A 21858-nucleotide genomic window follows, 5' to 3' on the forward strand; every position below is an offset into this window, starting at 1 on the left:
ATTATTATTATTATTATTATTAGTAGTAGTAGTAGTAGTAGTAGGAGGAGGAGGAGGAGTAGCAGTAGTAGTTTTTACTACTAATCTTGATCTTTTATTACCTTCTAAGTTTCATTGTTTATATATAAATAAAAATAACAGGATGATAACTATATTGACAAATATAAATGATTTACATGAACATATAGAAACTATAATTTTTTAAATGTTACATTAACCATCACGGAAACAATTAAGTTATAAATAACATTATATATATAATGGAACATGATCCAAGCAAGTTCCTTGGATTTCTTCTGTCTGACGAAATTTAATACAATTGTCAGCACCTACCAACCGTCCTCTTCCTCCACCTCCTCCTTCTCCTTCTCATGCTCTTTATATATATATATATATATATATATATATATATATATGTCAATGCTTCTCAGTACCTGCAAAGCATTCAAGAATACCTCCAACTAAGCTCTCTCATCTTTTTTGCCTTTTGAAGTTGAAACACCAGCAATGAAGAATTTGACCATCTTTCTCATCATCTTCTTCACACTAGAAAACCCATTAACCTCTGCATTGCTTGAAAGGGATATTGTCAACCTCCATGTCCAAGACAAGCTCATCCTCTCATCAGCTTTTGGCCCCGAAAGCATCGCCTTCGATGCCGTCGGCGAAGGCCCCTACACCGGCGTCTCCAATGGCCGTATACTCAAATGGAGAGGCTCTAGTCTTGGTTGGCAAGAGTTTGCCACCACTTCAAACATCAGGTATATTTATATATGTATATAATACAGATACATATATAACTATACATAAGATAATATCTTATGAATTTTTTACTATGGTTTTAATTACTGAATTTTCAGGACAAGTGACTGTGATAACATAAAATATTTTCATGTAAGTTTAGAGAGTAAATGTGGGAGGCCATTAGGGTTGCAGTTTAATGAAGGCACTGGTGATCTTTATATCACTGATGCTTATTTTGGATTATTAACTGTTGGACGTGAGGGAGGAGAGGCGGCACAGGTTGCTGTTTCTGCTGATGATCAACCATTTGGGTTCACTAATGGTTTGGATGTTGATCAACAGAATGGCATGGTTTATTTCACTGATAGCAGTACTCATTTCCAAAGAAGGTGAATTATTCTAATTTATGGTTTTCTTCTTTTTTTCTTTTTATTATTGCTGTTAGCTCTTTGAAAATCTTCTTCATTATTCTCAAATTAAAGAAATTAACTAATATTTGTGATATGAAAACTTAAAACCCAAGTGCACCAACTGAATCATTAATTGTTGTATCTGATTCAGGTCATCAGCTTATAAATGGAGTATTGTTATATTTTTCATTTGATGCTAAATTATAGCTGATGTAGCATGACATGACATGATTATTCTCAGTATTTTTGTTAAATGTTTAAGATGAGAAAATATTGGTGGTTGTCGAATTAAATATAACATTGAATCCCCTATTTAACTCAGATAGAATCCCAACAAGTAGCATAAATGAGACTCATGAGGGTGTTAATTACTTCATAATTTGGTTTGCAATTAATGACCACAATAGTATTTATTATGTATCAGATCAGATGCATATGCAAAAAACAGAGTATGCTGTTGGATAATTAAATAACTATAAATATTCATATAGTATCTTTTGTTTCACATAAAAAAATTGTAAAATAATCAAAATAATTTGTTTTATGGTTGCTTTTTATAGGATGAAGTATAAAAAAAATAACAATCATTTATAGGGCATACAAACAAATATCATTTTTATACCAATATATAATTTTTTTTTATTAAGTGATGTATGAGGCCCAAAGAAAAGTTACACATATCATAACAAATAGCCAATATAGGCCTTGAAAATGTCAAATACATATTTTTCATAATTCTGGTTTAAAAAATAATTATTTTTTATAAAATTACATTTACTTTTTCTTTTTTCTCTTTATTCTTTTCTCTCCCGGTGTTTTACCAATAAACTCACGCCTAATCTCGATAAGCCCATATGACTAGAGTTGATCCGTGGATGAACATAAATAGCTCTAGCGAGGCTTATCGAGGCTAAGGCAAGCCTACCCTGGCCACAAGTAGGCTTCTCGTAGTTGGAGCTTGTTTATTGGCTAGGCGAACTCACTGAGGCTCACCTAGCTACAAGTTAAGGTTATTCGGGTTGGGTGAGTTCTATGAGGCCCATTTGGCTTTGTGCTAAGGCATTGGGCTATGTGAGCTTGGCCTAGTCATATGCAGGGTTCTCACGGTTAGTTGAGCTCACTTTCTTTGAGCTTTGTAGTTGAGAATTTTTTTTAAAAAAGGGATAAAATAGTAATTTTAAAAATTGAAGGAGAGACAAGTATCTGTGTAATAACTTTAGAGTTTATTAGTTATTTAGAATGTAGTAGGGACCTTGAATTTCTTATGAAACTTGTTAGGGATCCCTAGGTATTTTCATTTCATAAACAGGACTATGCAAGGAAAAAAAACTTTTTTAAAAACAAAAAAACAAAAAAGGTTTAGAAATCTTAACTTTTTCACTTAGATTTGTTTGTTTTTTTTCCCTTTAATTGCAGGGTAAAGATCCTATTCTCAAATTTATTAAAACTCACTAAAAAATTAATATATGACTCTAGAATAACCCAAAAATCACCACAAGCTTAACAATCTTTGCATGCCACTCTTAACAACTTAATTAAGTTTATTAATTATTTAATTAATTATTTTTATGGCAGAGAATATATATTGGCAGTGATAGCAGGCGATGCAACAGGGAGATTAATGAAATACAACCCTACAAGCAAATTAGTGACAGTCTTAAAAAAAGGGCTTGCATTCCCAAATGGGGTGGCCTTAAACAAAGACAACACTTTTCTCATCGTGGCAGAGACCACTAGATGCAGACTCCTACGTTATTGGCTTCAAGGACCCAAAACAGGCACCTTAGAAATATTTGCACAACTGCCTGGGTACCCTGATAACATCAAGAAGAACCCTAAAGGTGAGTTTTGGGTTGCCCTAAACCAAGAAAAGGTTAATGGAAGAGTTGATTGGTCTTTTGAGCGCCCTGTGGGAATGAGGTTTAGTGAAAATGGTGAAGTGTTGGAGGTGTTGAAAGGGAGAGTTTGGACTTCCATTAGTGAGGTGCAGGAGGGCAATGGGACTTTGTGGGTTGGGTCTGTGGTTATGCCCTACGTTGGTGTTTATAAGAATTAATTAGGTTGAGCTCTTTTAGGGTTTGTGTTGTAGTTATATTTTATTTGGAATGGTTTTAATTAATTCTAGTTTTTGTGAGTGGTCAGTGTGCTTGTTTAGACTGAATGGTAATGGAATAAATGCTTTAGTAATATGTTTTTTTGACTTTTTGGAAATATGAAGGTCTTCGCTTCTAAAAAAATCAATTTCAGTAATTAAGCATTTTGGGGTGTTTTTAAATTACAATGGAAGTTTCATTGAAATTCTCATGTTTTATCCAAATGAGTTTGGTACAGGTCAAGTTTGAGTCTTATAATATGAGACCACATATTTTAAGATTATTTTCTACCTTCTTGGATTTTTAGAATTTATAATTATGTATGGAACTTTTATACTCCCTATTTGTCTTAAAATTTTTTTGTAAATATTTTTTTTGAAAAAAATTGATGTGATCTTAATGTTAACTCTCCATCCTGTTCTTCAAGCGATTGTCAAAGTGTGTATGGTCATCCATTACTAGAAGGTAAAAGTGAAATTTTATAGAAACTAGTGTTTAAATGAGAATAAATTTGAAAAAAAAACCCTTAAAAGAATATGTGTATATATTTCAAATAAAACCCTAAAGAATATATATATATATATATATATATATATATAAGGACCAATCTTTTATGGACGTACATAGATAAGAAATCTATGGATATCCATTATTAACTGTTGGATTTCGATCCAACGGCTAATATTGATAAACAGTAGTTACTACAGAAATATGTACAGTAATTACTGTTTGGAATAGTATAATGAACAGTAATACTGTTTATCAATGTCAGCCGTTGGATTTTGATTCAACGGCTGATAATTGGACATCCATAGATTTCTTATTTATGGACGTTCATAGAAGATGTAAATTATATATATATATATATATATATATATATATACATATTTGACAAATACGACAAATGTAATACTTAGGGCTAGTGTAAAGCCGGAAATTGATTGTCCAGTCGTATGTCCTAGCCCACCTGGTGACATGGTGATAAGTTTGTAAACCCACTTCCACACCAAGGATTCTTTATGGTATCTTGTGCACAAGAGGACTCTCGTCACCTGCTACGTAAAATGTATGTTTGCCTATTGTACATTAAGTGGGTTTTAAACACCTGATTATTATATGAGAGTGAATGTGTCATGTCTAGAACCCAGCTTGTTAGACCCGGTGCATTGACAAATAGCCACATACCCATAGTGCGCCTGGGCATCCTCTATTAATGGAATGCCTTATCCATTGGGTTAGGCCAGCTAGTGCAAAATTGACACCTTAGATAATATGCACTAAAGGCTAAAGCAAACTAATTATTTAATACTCTAATCTATTATAATATTTTCAATTTGTGACTTTATTATTCACAAACTTTTTTTGAATTTTTTAAAATTTATTCTTTTAATTGAAAGAAAAAAGGAAAAAAATTAAAGAGGTGAAAAATAATTTTATTTTAAATATCATGTCATAAACATGTCTCAGTGGCAATAACTTAATTGTAAGAGATTTGACTCTTATATAAAAAGTAGAGGATTTGACTTTCTCTTAATGCATGATTGTTGCCTAATAATAATAAAAAAACGTGTATAGAATGATTAGTTCATATTATCAAAATAATAATAATAATAATGATAATGATAGTAATAATAATAAATAAAATAAAATAAAATAAAATAAAATGACACCTTAATATAAACGTTGAGGTTCTAATTAATTACAGTATATTGAGGATTTTTAGAAGAATTGCCAAATATAGAGAATGGCTTTATATATATATATATATATATATATATATATATATATATAAAAAGCCCCTTGAGTTAGTTTACATATTGAATTGCAAGTAACTGCAAATAATTATTGGCATGACTCAAAATTCTTTTCTCTTAAAAGATAGACTATTACAACATTTAAAAATAATCGAACAAATACATAAACTCCCAACAATGTTTAGTTAACCACTATAATTAAATTCTTTGATCTACTTGCATTCAGGTGGTAAAATCTTAAACCTATTAAGATCCTTACAATAAGAATAGAACATGAACTTGTCTCTAACCCACTTCATTCCCATCTTTTGTTCTTCAGAAAGCTTCACAAATTGCTCTCCTTCAATTGGATTAATTCCCATTGGCACACTATGATCACCATTATTGTTTGAGCAATTGTAATTACTGCTATTTGATTGATTCCAAACACAACCCTCCATTTCCATTTCTTTGAATGATGCAATAAATGGTGCAAAGTTGTAGTTGACTGGTTTCTTTCCTCCATGTGTGGCCCAATCTGATCCATCCCAAATGGTTGAGTACATTGACATAGGCTTTGAAGGGTATGCTGTTGACATGGCTTCACTATGGTTCACTTCTCTTACCGGAATATTGTCTACCATAAACCTATATATATAACATGTAGATCTCAGTATTAAGTATTTTTTTTAAAAAAATAAAAGAATTATCATGGGGATACTATGTAAATAATACGGATCAAAATGGAATTTATAAGCATAGTACATGACCATAATCCTCTTTTCTGAAATACATAGATCAAAATGCACCCCAAACACCATAGCCTAATAATACAATTAATTTAAAATTTGTTTAAAACTATGTTTAACTTAATATCTCAATTACTAAAACACTATTATAACAAATATATTTTCTTAATAAACATTTTTATTAACAAAATATTTATTTTATTTACGAAGTTAACATGATCATAAGATATATAAAAAAAAGTAATAGTAATTTAATTCGTGAGTTTATTACAATCGATACTACTAAATCAGTTAATATATTTTTTTTTACTAAATATAAAAATCTTTTACCCTTACTACATAATTAATGCCTTAATTTATTCTTTTTGTGGTGATATAGATATATACATATATAGATATATAGATAGATATAACTTAAATATAAATTCTATGGTATGTATAATTTTTAGGGTTAGAAATATGCTTACACAATATGGTGGGGGTTCCAAATGATGGTGTATTCATGGAATTGTTGAGAAGGGTCAAACCAGAGGTAAAACTTTTCCTCCCTGCCAGTTGAAACACTTCCATCTCCATACACATTAGTTTGAAGCACCCATTCCTTCCTCTTTTCATGTCCCAAGAGCTCAATGTCTATTTCATCATGCTTCTTTGGATACACCTCTGAGTTTGACATCTGATGTATCAAAGATAAAAGAAAAAAATTCTTTTTTAATATAAACGTTTATATATACATTCATTCAATAATTCCATGAGTTCTTGCATTTATGCCAATATGCCATAACCCACACCATCATATCACACAAACAGACATTGTGTTTGGTTGATTGCATATGTCCTTTAAAAGCTTTTTCATATCAATGTAGCAGCATCTCGTGAGCTTGTTTGCTGTACATTAGGGCGAAAAAGATCTAAAAAAAAAACTTTTTTTTTTCTACAAAAAAAACTTTGCCAATAATACTCCTCTAGATCCAATGCATTCAATCATATACATTAGTTAAAACCTAGTAAACTGACAATGTTTGCATAAATTTTTTTTATAATTATAAACAAATCATATAATCCAACCTTTTAGTTTTCAATTTTGAAGAAAAATAAAATATCAACTCTAATTATGAACAAATCATAGAATCTGACTTTTTAGTTTTCAATTTATAAGAAAAAAAATACCAACTTTTATGGTGTAATGATGGTAAAAAATGTATTATTAACTTTTTCTATATTTAAAAACATAGAAAAAATTATTGAGAAAATTTAGTAAATTTACAGTTAAAAACCCGAATTATTATTATTATTATTATTATTTTGAATAAAGTTACCCGAAATATTTATCAGAAAGGTTTAGAAAAAAAAATTAAATTAAGGTTTGAAAATTTGAAATCTGTGTGAAGGGAAACTTTTGTATATGAAAATGTTATGTAATCAAAATAAATATTTTAAAATTATTTTTAATTAATGATATATATTCAATATTAATAATTTTAAAAGAAATTATTAAAAATATTTATTTATCTAATTAACTTTTTTTTTACAAATAAAAAAATGGATGACCTACAGTGATCCCACAACCAATCATTGATCGCCTAGTTTTCCAACTAAATGACAAAAAATTCCTAATTAGTAGACTCAAACCTAAAATGTTTAATTATAAGATGTCCCATTCACAACTTGTGCCAACAACTGGAATGAAAGTCCCCAAACCCATTAACTTTATCTTCATGCCCCCACGCAAGCATTTGAATGACAAAGACTTGGGGTTGTCTCATTTCTAGCAAAGATCTTTTATTATGTCTAAATGATAGAAATAAACCAAATGATTAAAAAAAAACCCACAATTGTAAACATAAATCTCATGAAAGTTTTTTTTTTAAATAATAACCATCTACTCAATGAATGATTCTCGTACCGAAGAATTAAAATTTTAATTCTTTCATAAAATATGGCTAAAGCTTAAATAAAAATATGGCTAGACCACATCATAAAAAAAAAAAACAAATATAATAATATTTTACTTAACTAAAATGATTTTGGAATAACTAACTAGAACAGCCAAATATATGTACCAATGAAGCAATGGTGAAAACATGAGACATGACTTAATTTACCATCATGAAACATGAAGTTTACCCACACATTCATTTAAGTTTTTTTATTTCCAAAAAGTAGGCCTCCAATCTGAGAGTGTACTGTCAGATCTCAATGTAAATCTTAATGCATATTTATAATGTATTGCTATGTTACATCAATGACACTAATTATACAGTACGTAATGACCGGTGGGTGGCTATTACAGCAATTAAAACTGTTAAATGTGTTGTTGCAAGAACAGTCAACTTGGAATCCAATAAAAAGTGCATTCAGTACTAGAATTAATGGCACTAGTTTCAAGAATTTTCATGTATTTTCTGGTTATAAAACAAGATCACAAGATTAAAACAAATTCATAAGTTTTGGACCATAAAGTTTTGCTAATTTATTAAATGATATGCAACTGTCACTACTAGTATTTCCAGCTTAAAATAGTGATAAGAAATTAATAATAAGTGGGAGGAGGACTTACATAGAATGCTACAACAACGCCGGCAGAGTAAGTGGAAGGAAGCTTGATACTAGCACTGAAGAAGCCATAGTAATACATATCTAGTGACTTGAAACCAGACCCTATAAATTAATCACAAAAAAAGCTCTCTGAGAAACAAGCTATGCAATGAAACATGAAACTGATGAAACTATGTACCTGAAACCTTATTGAGAATAAGGTTGATATAGGAGCCATTATCAAGTATTTGAATATTTTGGCTGCCGAAAAAATACGAAAAACTCTTGTTAAAGGAGAGATGAGGGAAGAGATTAGTGAGGTGTTGGAGGTTATTTGGAGGAGTAAGATCATGCTGCAAAGAGTGAGTGGTGATGCTGAAACAAAAAGAGATTAAGATCAATAAGAAGAAGTTGTATTTGAGAGACATGGTCATACTTGTTGAGAATCTTGAGATTGAAGAAGAAGAAGAGGTTTGAATAGTGGTATTTATATAAATAATAATAGGGAGAATAGGGAGAGCTGCAGGTGCAGGGTTATTCTCTTGGCTGGTTGATGTCCCTCTCTAAAATGGGCTGGATTACAAGACATGCTTCAGGGGTGGCACATGGGTTGAGGTTTGTTAGTAGGGAATGGTGCATGGGCTGTTCTTTAATGTTTTACAGCTGCAACTTCTTGCCCAAATTTATGCAAAGTATGTGTATGAACTCAAGGACTATTTGAAAAGAAAGATTATTCTGTCACCTTTAATTAAATTCGTTTACTGTATATATATATAATAACAATTTACAGTAGTTTAATCGAAGTTTGAAGTTTTAAGATGCGGGTGTCATTCTGGACAAAAAAAAACTATAGTTTAAAAGTGGTGTGAAATCCATGGTGAAATCTCACATTTCATGTTCAAATGATTGGAGAGTGGAGACACGGATGAAGTGATGTTTTATCTATGTAATGGTCACAGTCTCATTTGGGTTATTTTTATATTGAAGTGATTTTACAACCTCACAGGGAGGCAAAGTAAAGGAAGATGTCACTTTCTAATTTATTTACAAAGCATATGTTGTTTATCCACTTCTTATTAAGAAAAAATAATTTATAAATAAAAAAAGTAATTTTTTGAAAATAAAGTATATTGTCCCTTCTCGGACGTAGCCGTGAACTTGGCTCAAGAATCTTTGTCACACCATCAGATGAGGATGATCACAATAGATGAAATTTAGATCCAGCTATGGTTTTTTAGTTTATGTCATTTTATTTGTTTCTCATTGATGGAAGTCTATATGCTGAGGAACCCCTGCAGTTTAAAGTTTTTGTTTTTTTTGTTTTTTTTTTGTTTTCAATAAACCTGCAGTTTAAAGTGTGCAAAGTTCCTTGAAAACAATTTATTCATGGTATAACAAAATTCTCATTGTAGATAACCCAAGCATTAGGGGATGCAATGGACTCCCAATTACTGCTTGCATTCTCTGCCACTTGATAATTGAATGGAGTTATCATCTTTTCCTTGTGTGCCTCTTTACCTCGTGAATTTGGGCATTTTAAGGCCATCTATTTGGGTTGTCAGATTTGCCTAGTTTTTGTAGTGATCTATGAGAATTTTGAAAAAAATTTTTAAAGCTCACTAAAAAAATTTAATAGGTGATGGCACATTTTTGGGAGTGTGAGTAGTGATTGTGTACGAGTGGTCTTAGCGCCCTTGTGTGTGCAGACCCCACTCCTACTTGCTCCGCCGACGCTTGTATACGCTCCTCCGCTCATCTTGGAAAAGAAAACTTAGGATTTCCTTACTAAAGCTATTATTTTTTTATAAAAGAATAATAGCTTTATAATATTTGAATGGTTTGAAATAATCACAGTTTTTAACTCCACATGAACATAGATATCCATCACACCAGACAAAATTAATCATATATTTATTTTGTGGGTTTCTATGGCTCCTGAGCCGAATATAATTATAGGATTCAATAAGCATAGTCAAGTCACAGGTTTTTAGAACCCTGTGAGATAGAGCCATCTACTTCTCAGGGGGTAGGTTGACCTTATATTATCTATGTTAGTTTTTTTTTTTTTTTAAAGGTGGATAAACCACTTCGATTAAGAAAAAAGAAACAAGTACAAAGACCCACATGCCTTAACTACACAGACGAGTCAAGGCACAATAACAGAACAAAGGACCATCACCTAATCCACAAGAAGTGGCACAGTACAAGCAGGCAAACAACAAAAGAAAGAAGGAACAACAAACTGACAAAAAGGCGCCACACCGCGCCTGCACAAAAACAACAACTAGCCCGTGGACTGGGCCAAAGTGTCCTCAGAAGGCACAGCGCCTCCTGACTCCTCCGAAGGCAACACTCCTCCTATCGCCTCCACCCAAGGTCCATCAAGTAACAGGCTACGGCGAATGGCATCAGCGGGGGCTTCCAACTTCGCTCTAGACCACTCAACAACTGAAGTAAACCAAGATAATAGCATATGATCAATTTTAATGGCAAGAGCATGTGCAGACAAACAATTAGCATTAAAAATGCAGTCATTTCTAGCAATCCAAATATTCCAAACAATTGCTTTAACGACTAGATTCCCCAATTCTCGACAATCATTCCTCAGCGAGGAACGCTAAGAACCCCAAACCAAATGCATGAATATAGGAGCCTCCGGGAGCTAGAAGAGACGCACAAAGTAGTCCTATACTTGTTTAGCAAACGAGCACTGGAGAAACAGGTGATCCATCATTTCCAGTCCGACATTACACATAACACAGGTGGCAGTAGGGAGTCGGTTGCATCTTCTTCTCGCTAAATTATCAAGAGAAAGAATTCTATTTTTCCAAGCGAGCCAGTTGAACAAAGTGATTTTTTTGGGGCATAAGTTATGCCAGAAAAATCGCGCAATAGGGCACCTCAACCCACCATCTATCAAGAAGCTATAAAACGATTTAACCGAGAAAATACCATTTCCCGTAAGCCTCCACCACTTCCTATCTTCCCCACTCCTATTCGTTCTCTATAGCAGAGCCATGGTATTCTGGATATCAAGGTTAGACGAAAAGGGGGCTTGGTTACAAACGGACAGCATATCACGGATCGTACCATTGGGTGCACTCGTCCTACTGAACTTCTCAGGCCAAATAAACATAGGGGCACAACCATTAATCCAACGATCTTTCCAAAAAAGGGACTCCATCCCCGAGCTCACTCCTTGTAGCACACATCCTCTTAGAGCAGGGAGGCAACTCAGCGCTCCTTTCCAAAAGAAGGAGACCCTCCCTGAGAGCCTAGGGAACAGGTTCCAACGCTGAAAACCATAGTTATAACGTATAACACTCGCCCCACACCAAGACGCGTCAGACATGAATTTCCACCACCATTTGCCTAGTAAGGCTTGGTTGAAACACTGCAAATCTAAGATTCCCCAACTCCCCAGGTCGCGAGGGCGACAAAGATTCTTCCAGCGAACCAGTCTACATTTAGGATGGTCAATGTCCATTCCTGACCATAAAAAATCTCTACGAATCCTATTGATCTTTTTTATGACCTAACAAGGTACCTTAAAAATGGATAACCAATATGTAGGAATCGCCAAAAGGACAGAGTTAACCAAAGTAAGTTATCCACCGAGCGACAGATATCGCACTCTCCACGAGGCAAGCCGTATGCTGACCTTAATTATGAGCTCCTCCCAATCCTGCCTATGAGGCCTTCTACCAGAGATCGGGATGCCCACGTAGGTAACCAGGAGACTCCCTCTAGCACAGCTGAGGATATCTGCCACAGCTGAATCTGGAAGCGAGTCTCGGGCGGAAGCGTAAAGACAAGTTTTGGAAAAATTCATCGCTAGCCCAGTCATCCCTTCAAAGACATATAACATCAGCTTAATCACCCTCAAGTCCTCAAGGCCACCCATAGTCAAGACTAGCAGATCGTCTACATAGTGCAGGTTACATCTGTTCCCAAAGTCCCCTAAAAGCACCCCAATCAAAACCTTGGATCTAATCGCGTGGGTGAACATTGAGCAAAGAGAGTCCATGACAAGCACAAACAACATGGGAGACAGCGGATCTCCTTGTCTTAAACCTCTTTGATAACGAACATATCCATTTGGGGAACCGTTAATCAGAATAGAAGCCTTAGAAGAGAACAAGATACTTTTAATCCATCCCACTCACCTATCCCCAAAACCCCTAACTTGCAATAAATCAAAAAGGAAGTCCCAATCCACCATGTCAAAAGCTTTAGAGAAGTCAACTTTTAAAACATGACTAGAGGCCCGATGCTTATGAATGCTAAAAAGCAGTTCTTCCGCAGTGGAAATACTATCAAGAATGCACCGACCTTTGAGGAAAACCGACTGCTTAGGTTCCACCAGATCAATTAAAACCTTACCGAGCCGAGTGGCCAGTAATTTGGACAAGATCTTCAGCGCCGAGTTAATTAAACTGATAGGTCTGTAATCACTGGGAGACTCCGACGCATCCACTTTAGGAATAAGGGCAATATTGGCCTAATTTATCTTCTCCAGATTAGCTCTAAGGAAGTAGAAATCTTCGCAAAGACGAAAAAGATCCTCATTGATCGTATCCCAGTTTTGCTTAAAGAAGCAAATAGGGAAGCCATCCGGGCCCGGAGCTTTATCACCCCCGAGGTCAAATATAGCTCTTCTAACTTCCTCAATCGTGAAGGGCCATTCCAGATCCTCTAGATCCATAGACTCCTTATGCGCGAACAATTTATGTAAGTCCACTCTGAATCTCGAAGGGCGCTTATGTCCAAAATGAAGTTTGAAGAGATCAGCAAACACTCTACCAATCTCACGGGGGGACACAAGCGTGTTCTCGCCATTTCACAGCTGAGGAATGAAATTGCGATTCTTGCGACCATTTGCAACAGCATGAAAAAATTTTGTGTTTTCATCCCCTTCTTTTAACCATTGCAATCTAGATCTCTGCTTCCAGTAAATTTCTTCTTGTTTGCCTAGTTCCGCCAATTTCTCTAAAAGAACTTTTTCCTGGCAAATCTCTGCCGAAGTGAGCCTCCTCGATTCCTTGATAATATCCAGGCCCTCAGCATCATGCATCAAGGCCAGTTTTTTGAGTTTAATTGATCCAAAGTTAACCTTATCCCAGTGCCTTAACTTAGCCCTAGCCCTCGTGATTTTTTTAGCAAAGATGAAAGCCCCACATCCCACCTGTGACATATCAGACCACCATAATTGAATCAATTCCTGAAGCCCCTCTATAGTTGTCCAGGCCAATTAAAAACGAAAAGGCCGAGGATTAGAAGTATAGGTCCCCACTTCCAGTCTAATCGGCACATGATCGGATCCCAGCCTGGGAAGACAAGTTTGAATCACTCTGGGGAAGCAAGCCATCCAATCAGTGTTAACCAGGAACCGGTCCAATTTGACCCAGATAGGATCCTCTCGACCATTCGTCCATGTGAATCTTCTACCCGTCGCAGGCGGCTCCTATAACCCCAAATCGTGCATAAGGGAATTGGCACAATAGATATCCTCCATATTAGGGTTGCCCGACGATTTATCTCCCACATCAAAAATAGCATTAAAGTCTCCACAAATCACCCATGGGCCCAAAGAAGATCCTCTTATTAACCTCACCTCCTCCCAGAAAGCACATTTTCGAGACCTGTCGTTTGGCCCATACACCGCCATACAATACTAGGTAAGATTAGTCACCTTAGAGCAAAATTTCATCATTAAACTAAACTCCCCTTGCATAGTAAGAATACCAGTCAGAAGGACATTGTTCCAACCAACAGCAATACCTCCCGCCGATCCCCTAACCGGCACAAAATCAAACTGATCCAGGTGGCTCCCACTAATCTCCCGCCAGGTGGCTAGACTGATCTCCTCCAATTTAGTTTCTTGTAAACAACAAACCTCAGCATGATGAATAATAAGAAAGTCCTTAACTAAGAAGCGTTTAGACGGCCATCCCAACCCCCTAACATTCCAATTAACTAAGTTCATTGACAACTAATTAGTTTCCCGATCGTCCACAGAGGTCGCCACGGTTCCCAAAGGACATGAAGAACGAGACACTTCTAAAAAATGAATATGGTTGATGCATTTATTCGCAGAATCAGAAAAGGAAATACCACATGCATTACAGTATTTAGCAATTTACGCATCAGACCAATCGGCAATGAATAAAGGTTTCGAGCTAGTACCTTTGTCACATGCTCCAGAAACACCTTTTTTCTTAGCCGATTTAGGTGGTTCTTCATTGAACTTCGAGGATGGTTTCTTCTGCCATTCACTTTTCCTGGTCCCCGCCGCTTGCCTATCTTAGCCGCTGCACTTTCCTTATGCAAACATGGCAGGAGATTCCTTAAGTTCCTTTCAAATTCGGACACAGAATCATCCGAGTCACCTTCCATGTCCTGTACCGAATTATCTGATGAGTGAGCCTCAGAAGCATCCCCTCCACCCACTAGGTCAGTGTCACAGTTACCCCCCACCTCAGTTGAAGAAGATCCTGGGACAAGGGCCGAAACCACTGCAAAAAACTTCCAAAAATAACCTTATGGTGGTGCCAATTTAGGGACCATAGAGCTGTCCCTGAAACCACCATAGAGCTTATGGTGGTTTTCATCATCAATCCTTGTGTGAGAACCCTGGGCTGAATTATGGCCCAAAATCTTCAAATCAGTAACCAACCCCTGTCCAGCATCTCTGTTCGGCCCATATTTCTCAACAGAATCAGGAACAAGTAAAGGAGAAGCACTGCCCAATTGCTGGCCCACCTCACACAAGATAACTGGATCATTAAGCTCCACAAACGTGTCGCGGCCCACCTCCAAATTAAGCCCAGCCACGTTAACCAGAGGATCTTCAACGCTGACTTCACTAACGTGGTCCAGCACCAACTTAAGTGAGCCATTAGCTGGGCCCCCTCCTTCGTTAATGTGGACCAATGGTTTCCCGCTCAAATTCTTAACCTTAAACTGCTCCTCACTTTCCTGAAACTGCACCGCATCATCTCTGGAATCCTTAACCTGCACCCTCCTTTCCTTAACCTGCACCGCACTTCCCCCAGCCAACCCGACGTTGCCATCTGTCCTCTCGTTATCGTGGTCCAGCGCTTCCCATGAACGAGCGAGCCAGACCTCGACACGTATATCCTTCGCACCCTGCGAAAACCCACTCCTTGCCCCCTCTGACGAGCGGCGCTCGGGAGACCGAGCCAATAAACGACCACCGGACTTCCCAGAGATAATGGACGAACCATCAGTCCTGCAGACCAGTCCCCGCACAGAGGACACTCATCAGCACCACTGTGGGAGCGAGGCTCAACCACCACCGACGTTACCTTTAACAAAGTAGCCGGTAACCCAACCGTACTCTCGTCATCGGCGTGGTCGGACGGAGTCACCTTGTTACGCTTATCTACCAGATGGGAGCAAGGCTCAACCATCGAATTATTAACCGAACTCGTGGAAGCACCAGAAGACGGTCGCCGCTCCACCTCCTTCGTCTTCCGGTCACCCAAAGCAACTCCCTCCCCAGCAGTACTCTCTCTTGGTGCGATAACATAGTATCCCAGATCCCTACGAAAGACCGGGGCTTCCGCACGCTTCTCAGTAAAGAGCACATTATATCTTCTCATCTCCATACTGAAATCCAACTCCATAGGCAAGGAGACACCCAATCGACGCCGCACTAACACCAATAAGTATTGTTTATGGGGGAGTACCGCCTGCGACAACGCAACTTGCTCTCCCACTGGGCGAATAACCTCCGAGATTACTCGCCAACACCAAGCATGGAGCGGCAAGTTCTAAATTAGGACCCACTGTCCCTCTCCCGTAGCTCTCCCCACCGCTCCAATCTCAGCAGACCAAGGAGTGACCATGATCACACAAGGGCCATCCTTCGTCACGATCTTAGATTTCCCTAGTTTACAAAGGTCCTTCACCTCCTCCTTGCTTGACAAAGGAAGCAAGAACGAGCAAGCATTTAACAGTGTAATGGGGCCAGCCAAGGTCATGTTGATAACGGAGGGGATAACAGCCAATAGATTCGATTCATTAACAAACCCCTCCACAAGAGTCAACTCTGCCACATTTGCCAATTCCTCTCGCAGCTCTGAGGTCTCCGATGGTAAGGGATCCAGAGAGAAGCCGGGTTGACCTGCTGGTTCCTCGCTACCCCACGAGACAAGTCAACCTCTGCAACGACCGGAGCACCTGACGACTCCACTTGCAACCCAACACGCTTGGATCAAACGTGCACCTTCTTCCTATGTGGGCTCCTCCTCGACACCACCGGACAGCGAGCGGCCATATGGCCAACACACGCACAACACATGCACACTATTTGATGTCAACATTCCACGGTTTTGTGGGTGTTCCTAAAGCAAAGACCACAGGACGTATCTTTCGGGATCTCGGCCTCTTAGATCCAGCGAGAGAAGACTGACCGGCATTGAGGCCGGAACCACTACGCTTCTCCATTCTCTTCAACGGAGGTAACTCACCTGAAGAGGAAGAGCTGACAGCTTGAGAAAACTGTGACATATATTCTCCGGTATCATTGTGTGTATGTTTTCTTTTGGCTTTTAGAGTCATCTTAGTCTCTATTTCTATAAGTTTCCATGTCTAATGAATCTCTAGTTCATGTGCGTGTGTATATATATATATATATATGTCTCTGTATTTCTTAGGATTAAAAGCACATATGAACATCTCTTCAAAAAGTTAACAGGAATTAATTGTAGGATGTGTCTACCTAATCGAGTGTATATATTTAAAAGGACGTAGAAGTCCAATTTGGGGTGATGAAAAAGGTTTATATTAACTAATATTGGTACAGTCCAACAATAACGCATTTGAGTTTCATATAAGAGATTAGGAGATTGAATCTCTTTATATATATATGGTGAATAATGTGAATAATTATTTGTCTATTTTGTAAAAAAAAAAAAAAAGAAAAAAAAAGAGGGTTTTATATGAATCAATGAATTGTTTTGCAATCTGATTACTGTGCTTTAACCTTACAACGCTGAGCATGAATTAATTGCAAAATGGTACGCAAAGACTGGACTCTCTGAAGTTTACCCTGTGATTCTATGTTAATCCAGTGACTGATATCTGTTACCATGCTATTGTAATATATATGGGTAACTGATACATATATAGAACTGTTTTGCAGTCAAAATCTATGTCATGTAGCTGGTTGTATAGTTCTTGTTCATGCCAAAGTTCTACTTTGTTCCTACAATGTTTCAGGATTACAGATACACAAACCCATAAAGATACTACAGACAAGGAGAAACAGCTTGAAACTTTCAAAGCTACCCTTTGAATCAAACATGGGGCAATGAATTCCTAGAGCTTGATGATGAAGAGCAAAAGACTTTGAATAGTTCTGATATTCTATATGCTTTTAATCAACCTAACCCAACAAAATAAAAAAAAATAAAAATAAATAAAAGAGATAGAGAAGAATTGTAATGTACTCTTTTTATTCAATCCATGCATAATACAAAGTCGATGAATACAGTGATCATTATTCCCATGGCTAACAAAATTCAGAAAAAAGAAACATTTCTTACAAACTCTGTACACGAGGAAACCTTTCCAGCTCTTTCTAAAACTCGAGCTAGAACGTCATACATATATACCTTCAGAATTCTAAAATGTCTCTGATGAATGAAAAAGAATGTCTAATTTGTATGCAAGAGTGGGAGAAATCAGTATCTGTGTCACTGTGCAGAAACAGACCACTGATCTTGTTGATACTGTGGAGGAACCGAACCAGCCGGGCAGCTTTCTTCATGGGAGTGATGCAAATGGTTGAGCAGAGCTCTTGCCTTCTTAGCAGTGTGGGGAGAACCTTCAGTGAGGAGTGAATACAGTGATGGCATTAGTGTAGTGAATTCATCCAAAAGCCTTGCAACCTTTGTTCCACCATTGTGGCACAAAGAGAGCAACAATGCAACGCAATGCTCCTTGCCGGACCTTGAAGTTGATGATCGGAGAACTTGTACTACTGATGGCAGAGCAGAGGACCGCAGTATCACTTTAGCTCCTTCTGGTTTCTCTGCAATCCTTGCTAGAACAGCTGTGGTGTCATCAATGAGGTCTTCTTTTTCTATTGATAGTATATTAATGAGGGCTGGAACGGCACCGGCGGCAATGACTTTTGGGAGGTTTCCGGGGAAAATGAGAAGACCAAACAGTGTCACAACTGCATTCTTTTTTCCTCTGTATGTTCCTCGTTTGAGAAGATCAACCAATGCCGGAATGGCTTCCGGTGCTTCTCCAATAACTTTTCGGTACTCATCAATGGAAGAGAGGTAGAAAAGGATGGCAGCTGCATTCTGTCTAGCTTCAACCTTGATTCCATGAGTTAATACTCTGAGCAATGATAGCAGGCCACCATTCTCGAAGATAGCAATGCGGCCAAGCTCCACTTTGGAGATGTTGAGAAGTGCAGCCACTGAGTGTTCTTGAGCTGAAGGATTGGATGAAGAAGAGAGTTTCAGTAGCCAAGGGACTGCGCCGGATTGCACGAAGCAATCTCGATTAAATAGATTGGATTTTGTTAACAACCGGATTTCATACGCAGCTTTAGCTTTAACTTGTTCACTAGAAGAAGTCCAGATCATGTCGACAAGGTACGAGGCAGTCATTCTCATCACTATGGCGGCGGCAGAGCCGCCAGGCTTCACTGTCTTGGAGAGATCTCTTTTGTTATTGTTTAATTCATTGGTTTGGATGTTGTTTTCTCGGCAAAGCTGCTCCGCCAGTTTCCGGAGAGTGGAGTTGGGTACCATCATATTTGCATTGGTGAGCTTCTCGCCGGTGACCGGGCAAGTGAGGCAACCAGAATCGAACCACCTCTTGATTGATGAACGGTTGTATGTTTGGCCGGTGGAGAGCGTGACAGGATCAGTCATCAACTCCAGAGAAATCGGGCATTTCAAATCCTCCAGATTGATATCGCTGAGCAAGGAATCTTTTTGAAATCTAGTACTCTGTTTGCTCCTCCTATTAGCAATGCCGGACCGGGAATCGGAATCGGAATCGGAATGAAAAAGAACGGCTCGGCAATACACCATAAATGCCATCAAGCTACTGAGTACTCCGGCATCAATGGAGTCCTCGCAGGAGAAGAGTTCTGATTCCAAGAAAGAGATCTCTTCGTTGCATTCCGCCCAGTTCTTGATCTTCAAATGATCCATCACCTCTTCGACGTTTTCCGTATCTGGAGCATACCCGTGCTCGAACTGTTTCATAATCGATCTAACCATACCGGCGACGCGCTCATCATCGGCGTCAGTCTCGATCGGAACCTTCCAAGCCTGCCAAGAGATCAACCGAACCAGTTCCTTTATCTCCGGTGACGAATCAACGAAGTCCAACGGGAGAACATCAAGAGACGTCGCAATTGACCGGATGAGAAGCCGGAACTCGCCTGATACGCGGTCGGAGCGCACCAGGAGCCAGAGTCTGGCGCCACGGCTCGAGCAATCACCAAGAAGAAGCCTGATCTTCTGAAGCGTGACATGGAGCTCAGAGAAGCTCAGAACAGTGGATTTGGAAAGAGAGGAGGAGGAGGAGGAGGAGGAGATGTCCTGCAAGAACTCGAGGATGGCGCCGACCTGGCGGATGGCTTCACGCGCACTGCGGCGGTGGCAGGTGAAGGTCTCGGAGCGGAAGCCATCGATGTCACCGGCGAGGGTGATGAGAGATCGGAGAAGGGTCGCCGGAGAGATGGCTTCGCAGGGGTGGACTGCCGGGAAAGAGAGAAACCGGCGTTGTGATGATTCTGATTTCATTTTGGATTTTGGAATCGTGTTTTCGATTTTGAGTTTTTTTGGGGGAGTTCGTTACAAGATAGTTATATAAAGACAGAGAGGGAGAGAGAGAGAGATAGAGAGGTTGGACACGTGGCAGGCTGATTGGAGAGAGAATAGGACACGTGGCAGGAGGAAGGGTGTTTCCCGGATGGCGGGCTGGGAAGTGGTCTTGCCTGCACGGGCGGGGAATTGTCGCGCGCTTGTGGTGACATGGACTTTGTGATTCGTGTTGGAGTGGGGTCTACTAACCGCCCATTACACGTGGCTGAAGAGCCTTTGGTCAAAGAGTAGACTTCTTGCCGACTTGGATTGGATCAGCTGTGATGGGCCTAACAGCAATGAATTTGCTGATTGTTTGCCACGTGTAGCTTTTGGTAGATTTTTTTTAAAAGTACTGTTTAAGATGAAATGATATTAAATAGTGTTTTTTTTGGAGTTATGTGGAAGTACATTGTGTAGGACGTTGTCAGAGGGAAGATGACTGCTTGCCCACGACCACCAGGGTTGCTTCATTTCATGGGAAACTCAACATGGAATATTCTAATTGGTTTTAATTATTTATAACTTTTATATAGAAAAAATTGAATGGATTCAATTTTTTTAAAATAAAAATGTGTCTAGATCTTTTATATGCAAAGAAAACAATAATTCAAATAACGGATTACAAATTAAAAAGTACTAACTTAAATTAAATTATTATACCAAGAGAGAAAAAATCTTGGATTAACTACAGTTCTTCTAATATAATATAATATATAATTTTTTTAATGGATGAGATAACTCATATCACATGATATAGTTAATTTAATAGTTAAAAATGTGATTGTACAATCTGTGATAAAGTACGGGATGCTATCAAAATTACAAAATTAACTATATATAAATATATGTTTAGAGAAGAGCAATGTATTATAATTAAAGATGACCTTCCGAGAAGACCTCGGGTTATACTTTTTTATTATTATTTTGTTAAAAATAAAATATAACATTATAGAAGCGTTAATCAACAACGCCCATAAACAAAGCTATTATAAGACAGATGAATCTGACAGATATATAGTTCTTTTCTTTATCAATTGTTTTCTGATTGGAAGCCTGCACTTCAAAAACTAAAGAAAAATATTTATTTCATAAGACCAGACTACCAGCCAGGTTGAGCAACGGAAAATAATATAACACACTTACCATCAAGTGAGCCAATGGGAAGGGATCTACAAGTATATATTAGATATATAGTTTTAACTTTTATGGTCATAGTTTTCTCACTAATGGTGATTTAATTAGGTTGGCGTGGCAATGGCTTTCAGGAGTGATTAAGACTGGAAGAATAAGCTAATCCACCTCTCTTAATCATCCTAATCAGCTTTGTGGAATTATATCATGCTACGTGGAATGTTTAGCTTTGTGGAATAAGATCATGCTACGTGGAGTGTTCGAATTGCATGCCTGATTAGGTGTTGAAGCAATTGCATGAATACGTGTGGGTCATCTTTTTTATGTTGGGGTCCACACGTGTGTCATCAGCTTGCAAGGTGGTGATAGAATCTAGTGTGATATATATGCTGGTACGTATATCTTCTGGTGTTTGATTGAAGAATTAAAAAAAGTATCATGCATATCTAATTAAGGATGTATTGATTTGTTTTGGTAGTTAATCATTTAATTATTTAGATTTATAAGATTTACTTGGATTTTGAGGTAGGTTTGATTCTGGTTCAAAATGATGTTGAGAGGCATATATAGATCAGCCATTGCAATACTTAATTTTA

General features: G+C 37.7%; 3 protein-coding genes across 3 annotated transcripts; 1 reads left to right on the forward strand and 2 right to left on the reverse strand.

Annotated features, from left to right (window-relative positions):
- Window positions 1-454: 454 nt before the first annotated feature.
- LOC120267858 (protein STRICTOSIDINE SYNTHASE-LIKE 10-like) lies at window positions 455-3314 on the forward strand. Its single transcript, XM_039275533.1, has 3 exons — window positions 455-761; window positions 861-1133; window positions 2730-3314. The coding sequence occupies exons 1-3, from the start codon at window positions 508-510 to the stop codon at window positions 3208-3210; spliced, it is 1008 nt and encodes a 335-aa protein (XP_039131467.1). The 5' UTR covers window positions 455-507; the 3' UTR covers window positions 3211-3314.
- Window positions 3315-5082: 1768 nt separating this feature from the next.
- On the reverse strand, window positions 5083-8932 carry LOC120266608 (probable xyloglucan endotransglucosylase/hydrolase protein 33). Its single transcript, XM_039274249.1, has 4 exons — window positions 8467-8932; window positions 8290-8390; window positions 6197-6405; window positions 5083-5628 (listed from the first exon to the last, which is right to left on the reverse strand). The coding sequence occupies exons 1-4, from the start codon at window positions 8699-8701 to the stop codon at window positions 5214-5216; spliced, it is 960 nt and encodes a 319-aa protein (XP_039130183.1). The 5' UTR covers window positions 8702-8932; the 3' UTR covers window positions 5083-5213.
- An 8797-nt stretch (window positions 8933-17729) lies between these two features.
- On the reverse strand, window positions 17730-20089 carry LOC120266334 (U-box domain-containing protein 19-like). Its single transcript, XM_039273956.1, has one exon. The coding sequence runs from the start codon at window positions 20066-20068 to the stop codon at window positions 17990-17992; it is 2079 nt and encodes a 692-aa protein (XP_039129890.1). The 5' UTR covers window positions 20069-20089; the 3' UTR covers window positions 17730-17989.
- Between the last annotated feature and the right edge of the window lie 1769 nt (window positions 20090-21858).

This window comes from Dioscorea cayenensis, chromosome 8 (genome assembly GCF_009730915.1).
Source record: "Dioscorea cayenensis subsp. rotundata cultivar TDr96_F1 chromosome 8, TDr96_F1_v2_PseudoChromosome.rev07_lg8_w22 25.fasta, whole genome shotgun sequence".
NCBI lineage: Eukaryota > Viridiplantae > Streptophyta > Magnoliopsida > Dioscoreales > Dioscoreaceae > Dioscorea > Dioscorea cayenensis.

Coding starts and splice junctions, on each gene's coding strand:
- LOC120267858 (XM_039275533.1), top strand. CDS start 508: ATGAAGAATTTGACCATCTTTCTCATCATCTTCTTCACACTAGAAAAC. Junction 762..860: donor GCCACCACTTCAAACATCAG/GTATATTTATAT, acceptor CTGAATTTTCAG/GACAAGTGACTGTGATAACA. Junction 1,134..2,729: donor AGTACTCATTTCCAAAGAAG/GTGAATTATTCT, acceptor TTTTTATGGCAG/AGAATATATATTGGCAGTGA.
- LOC120266608 (XM_039274249.1), bottom strand. CDS start 8,701: ATGACCATGTCTCTCAAATACAACTTCTTCTTATTGATCTTAATCTCT. Junction 6,406..8,289: donor GCGTTGTTGTAGCATTCTAT/GTAAGTCCTCCT, acceptor TTGATACATCAG/ATGTCAAACTCAGAGGTGTA. Junction 5,629..6,196: donor TGGAACCCCCACCATATTGT/GTAAGCATATTT, acceptor TTATATATATAG/GTTTATGGTAGACAATATTC.
- LOC120266334 (XM_039273956.1), bottom strand. CDS start 20,068: ATGAAATCAGAATCATCACAACGCCGGTTTCTCTCTTTCCCGGCAGTC.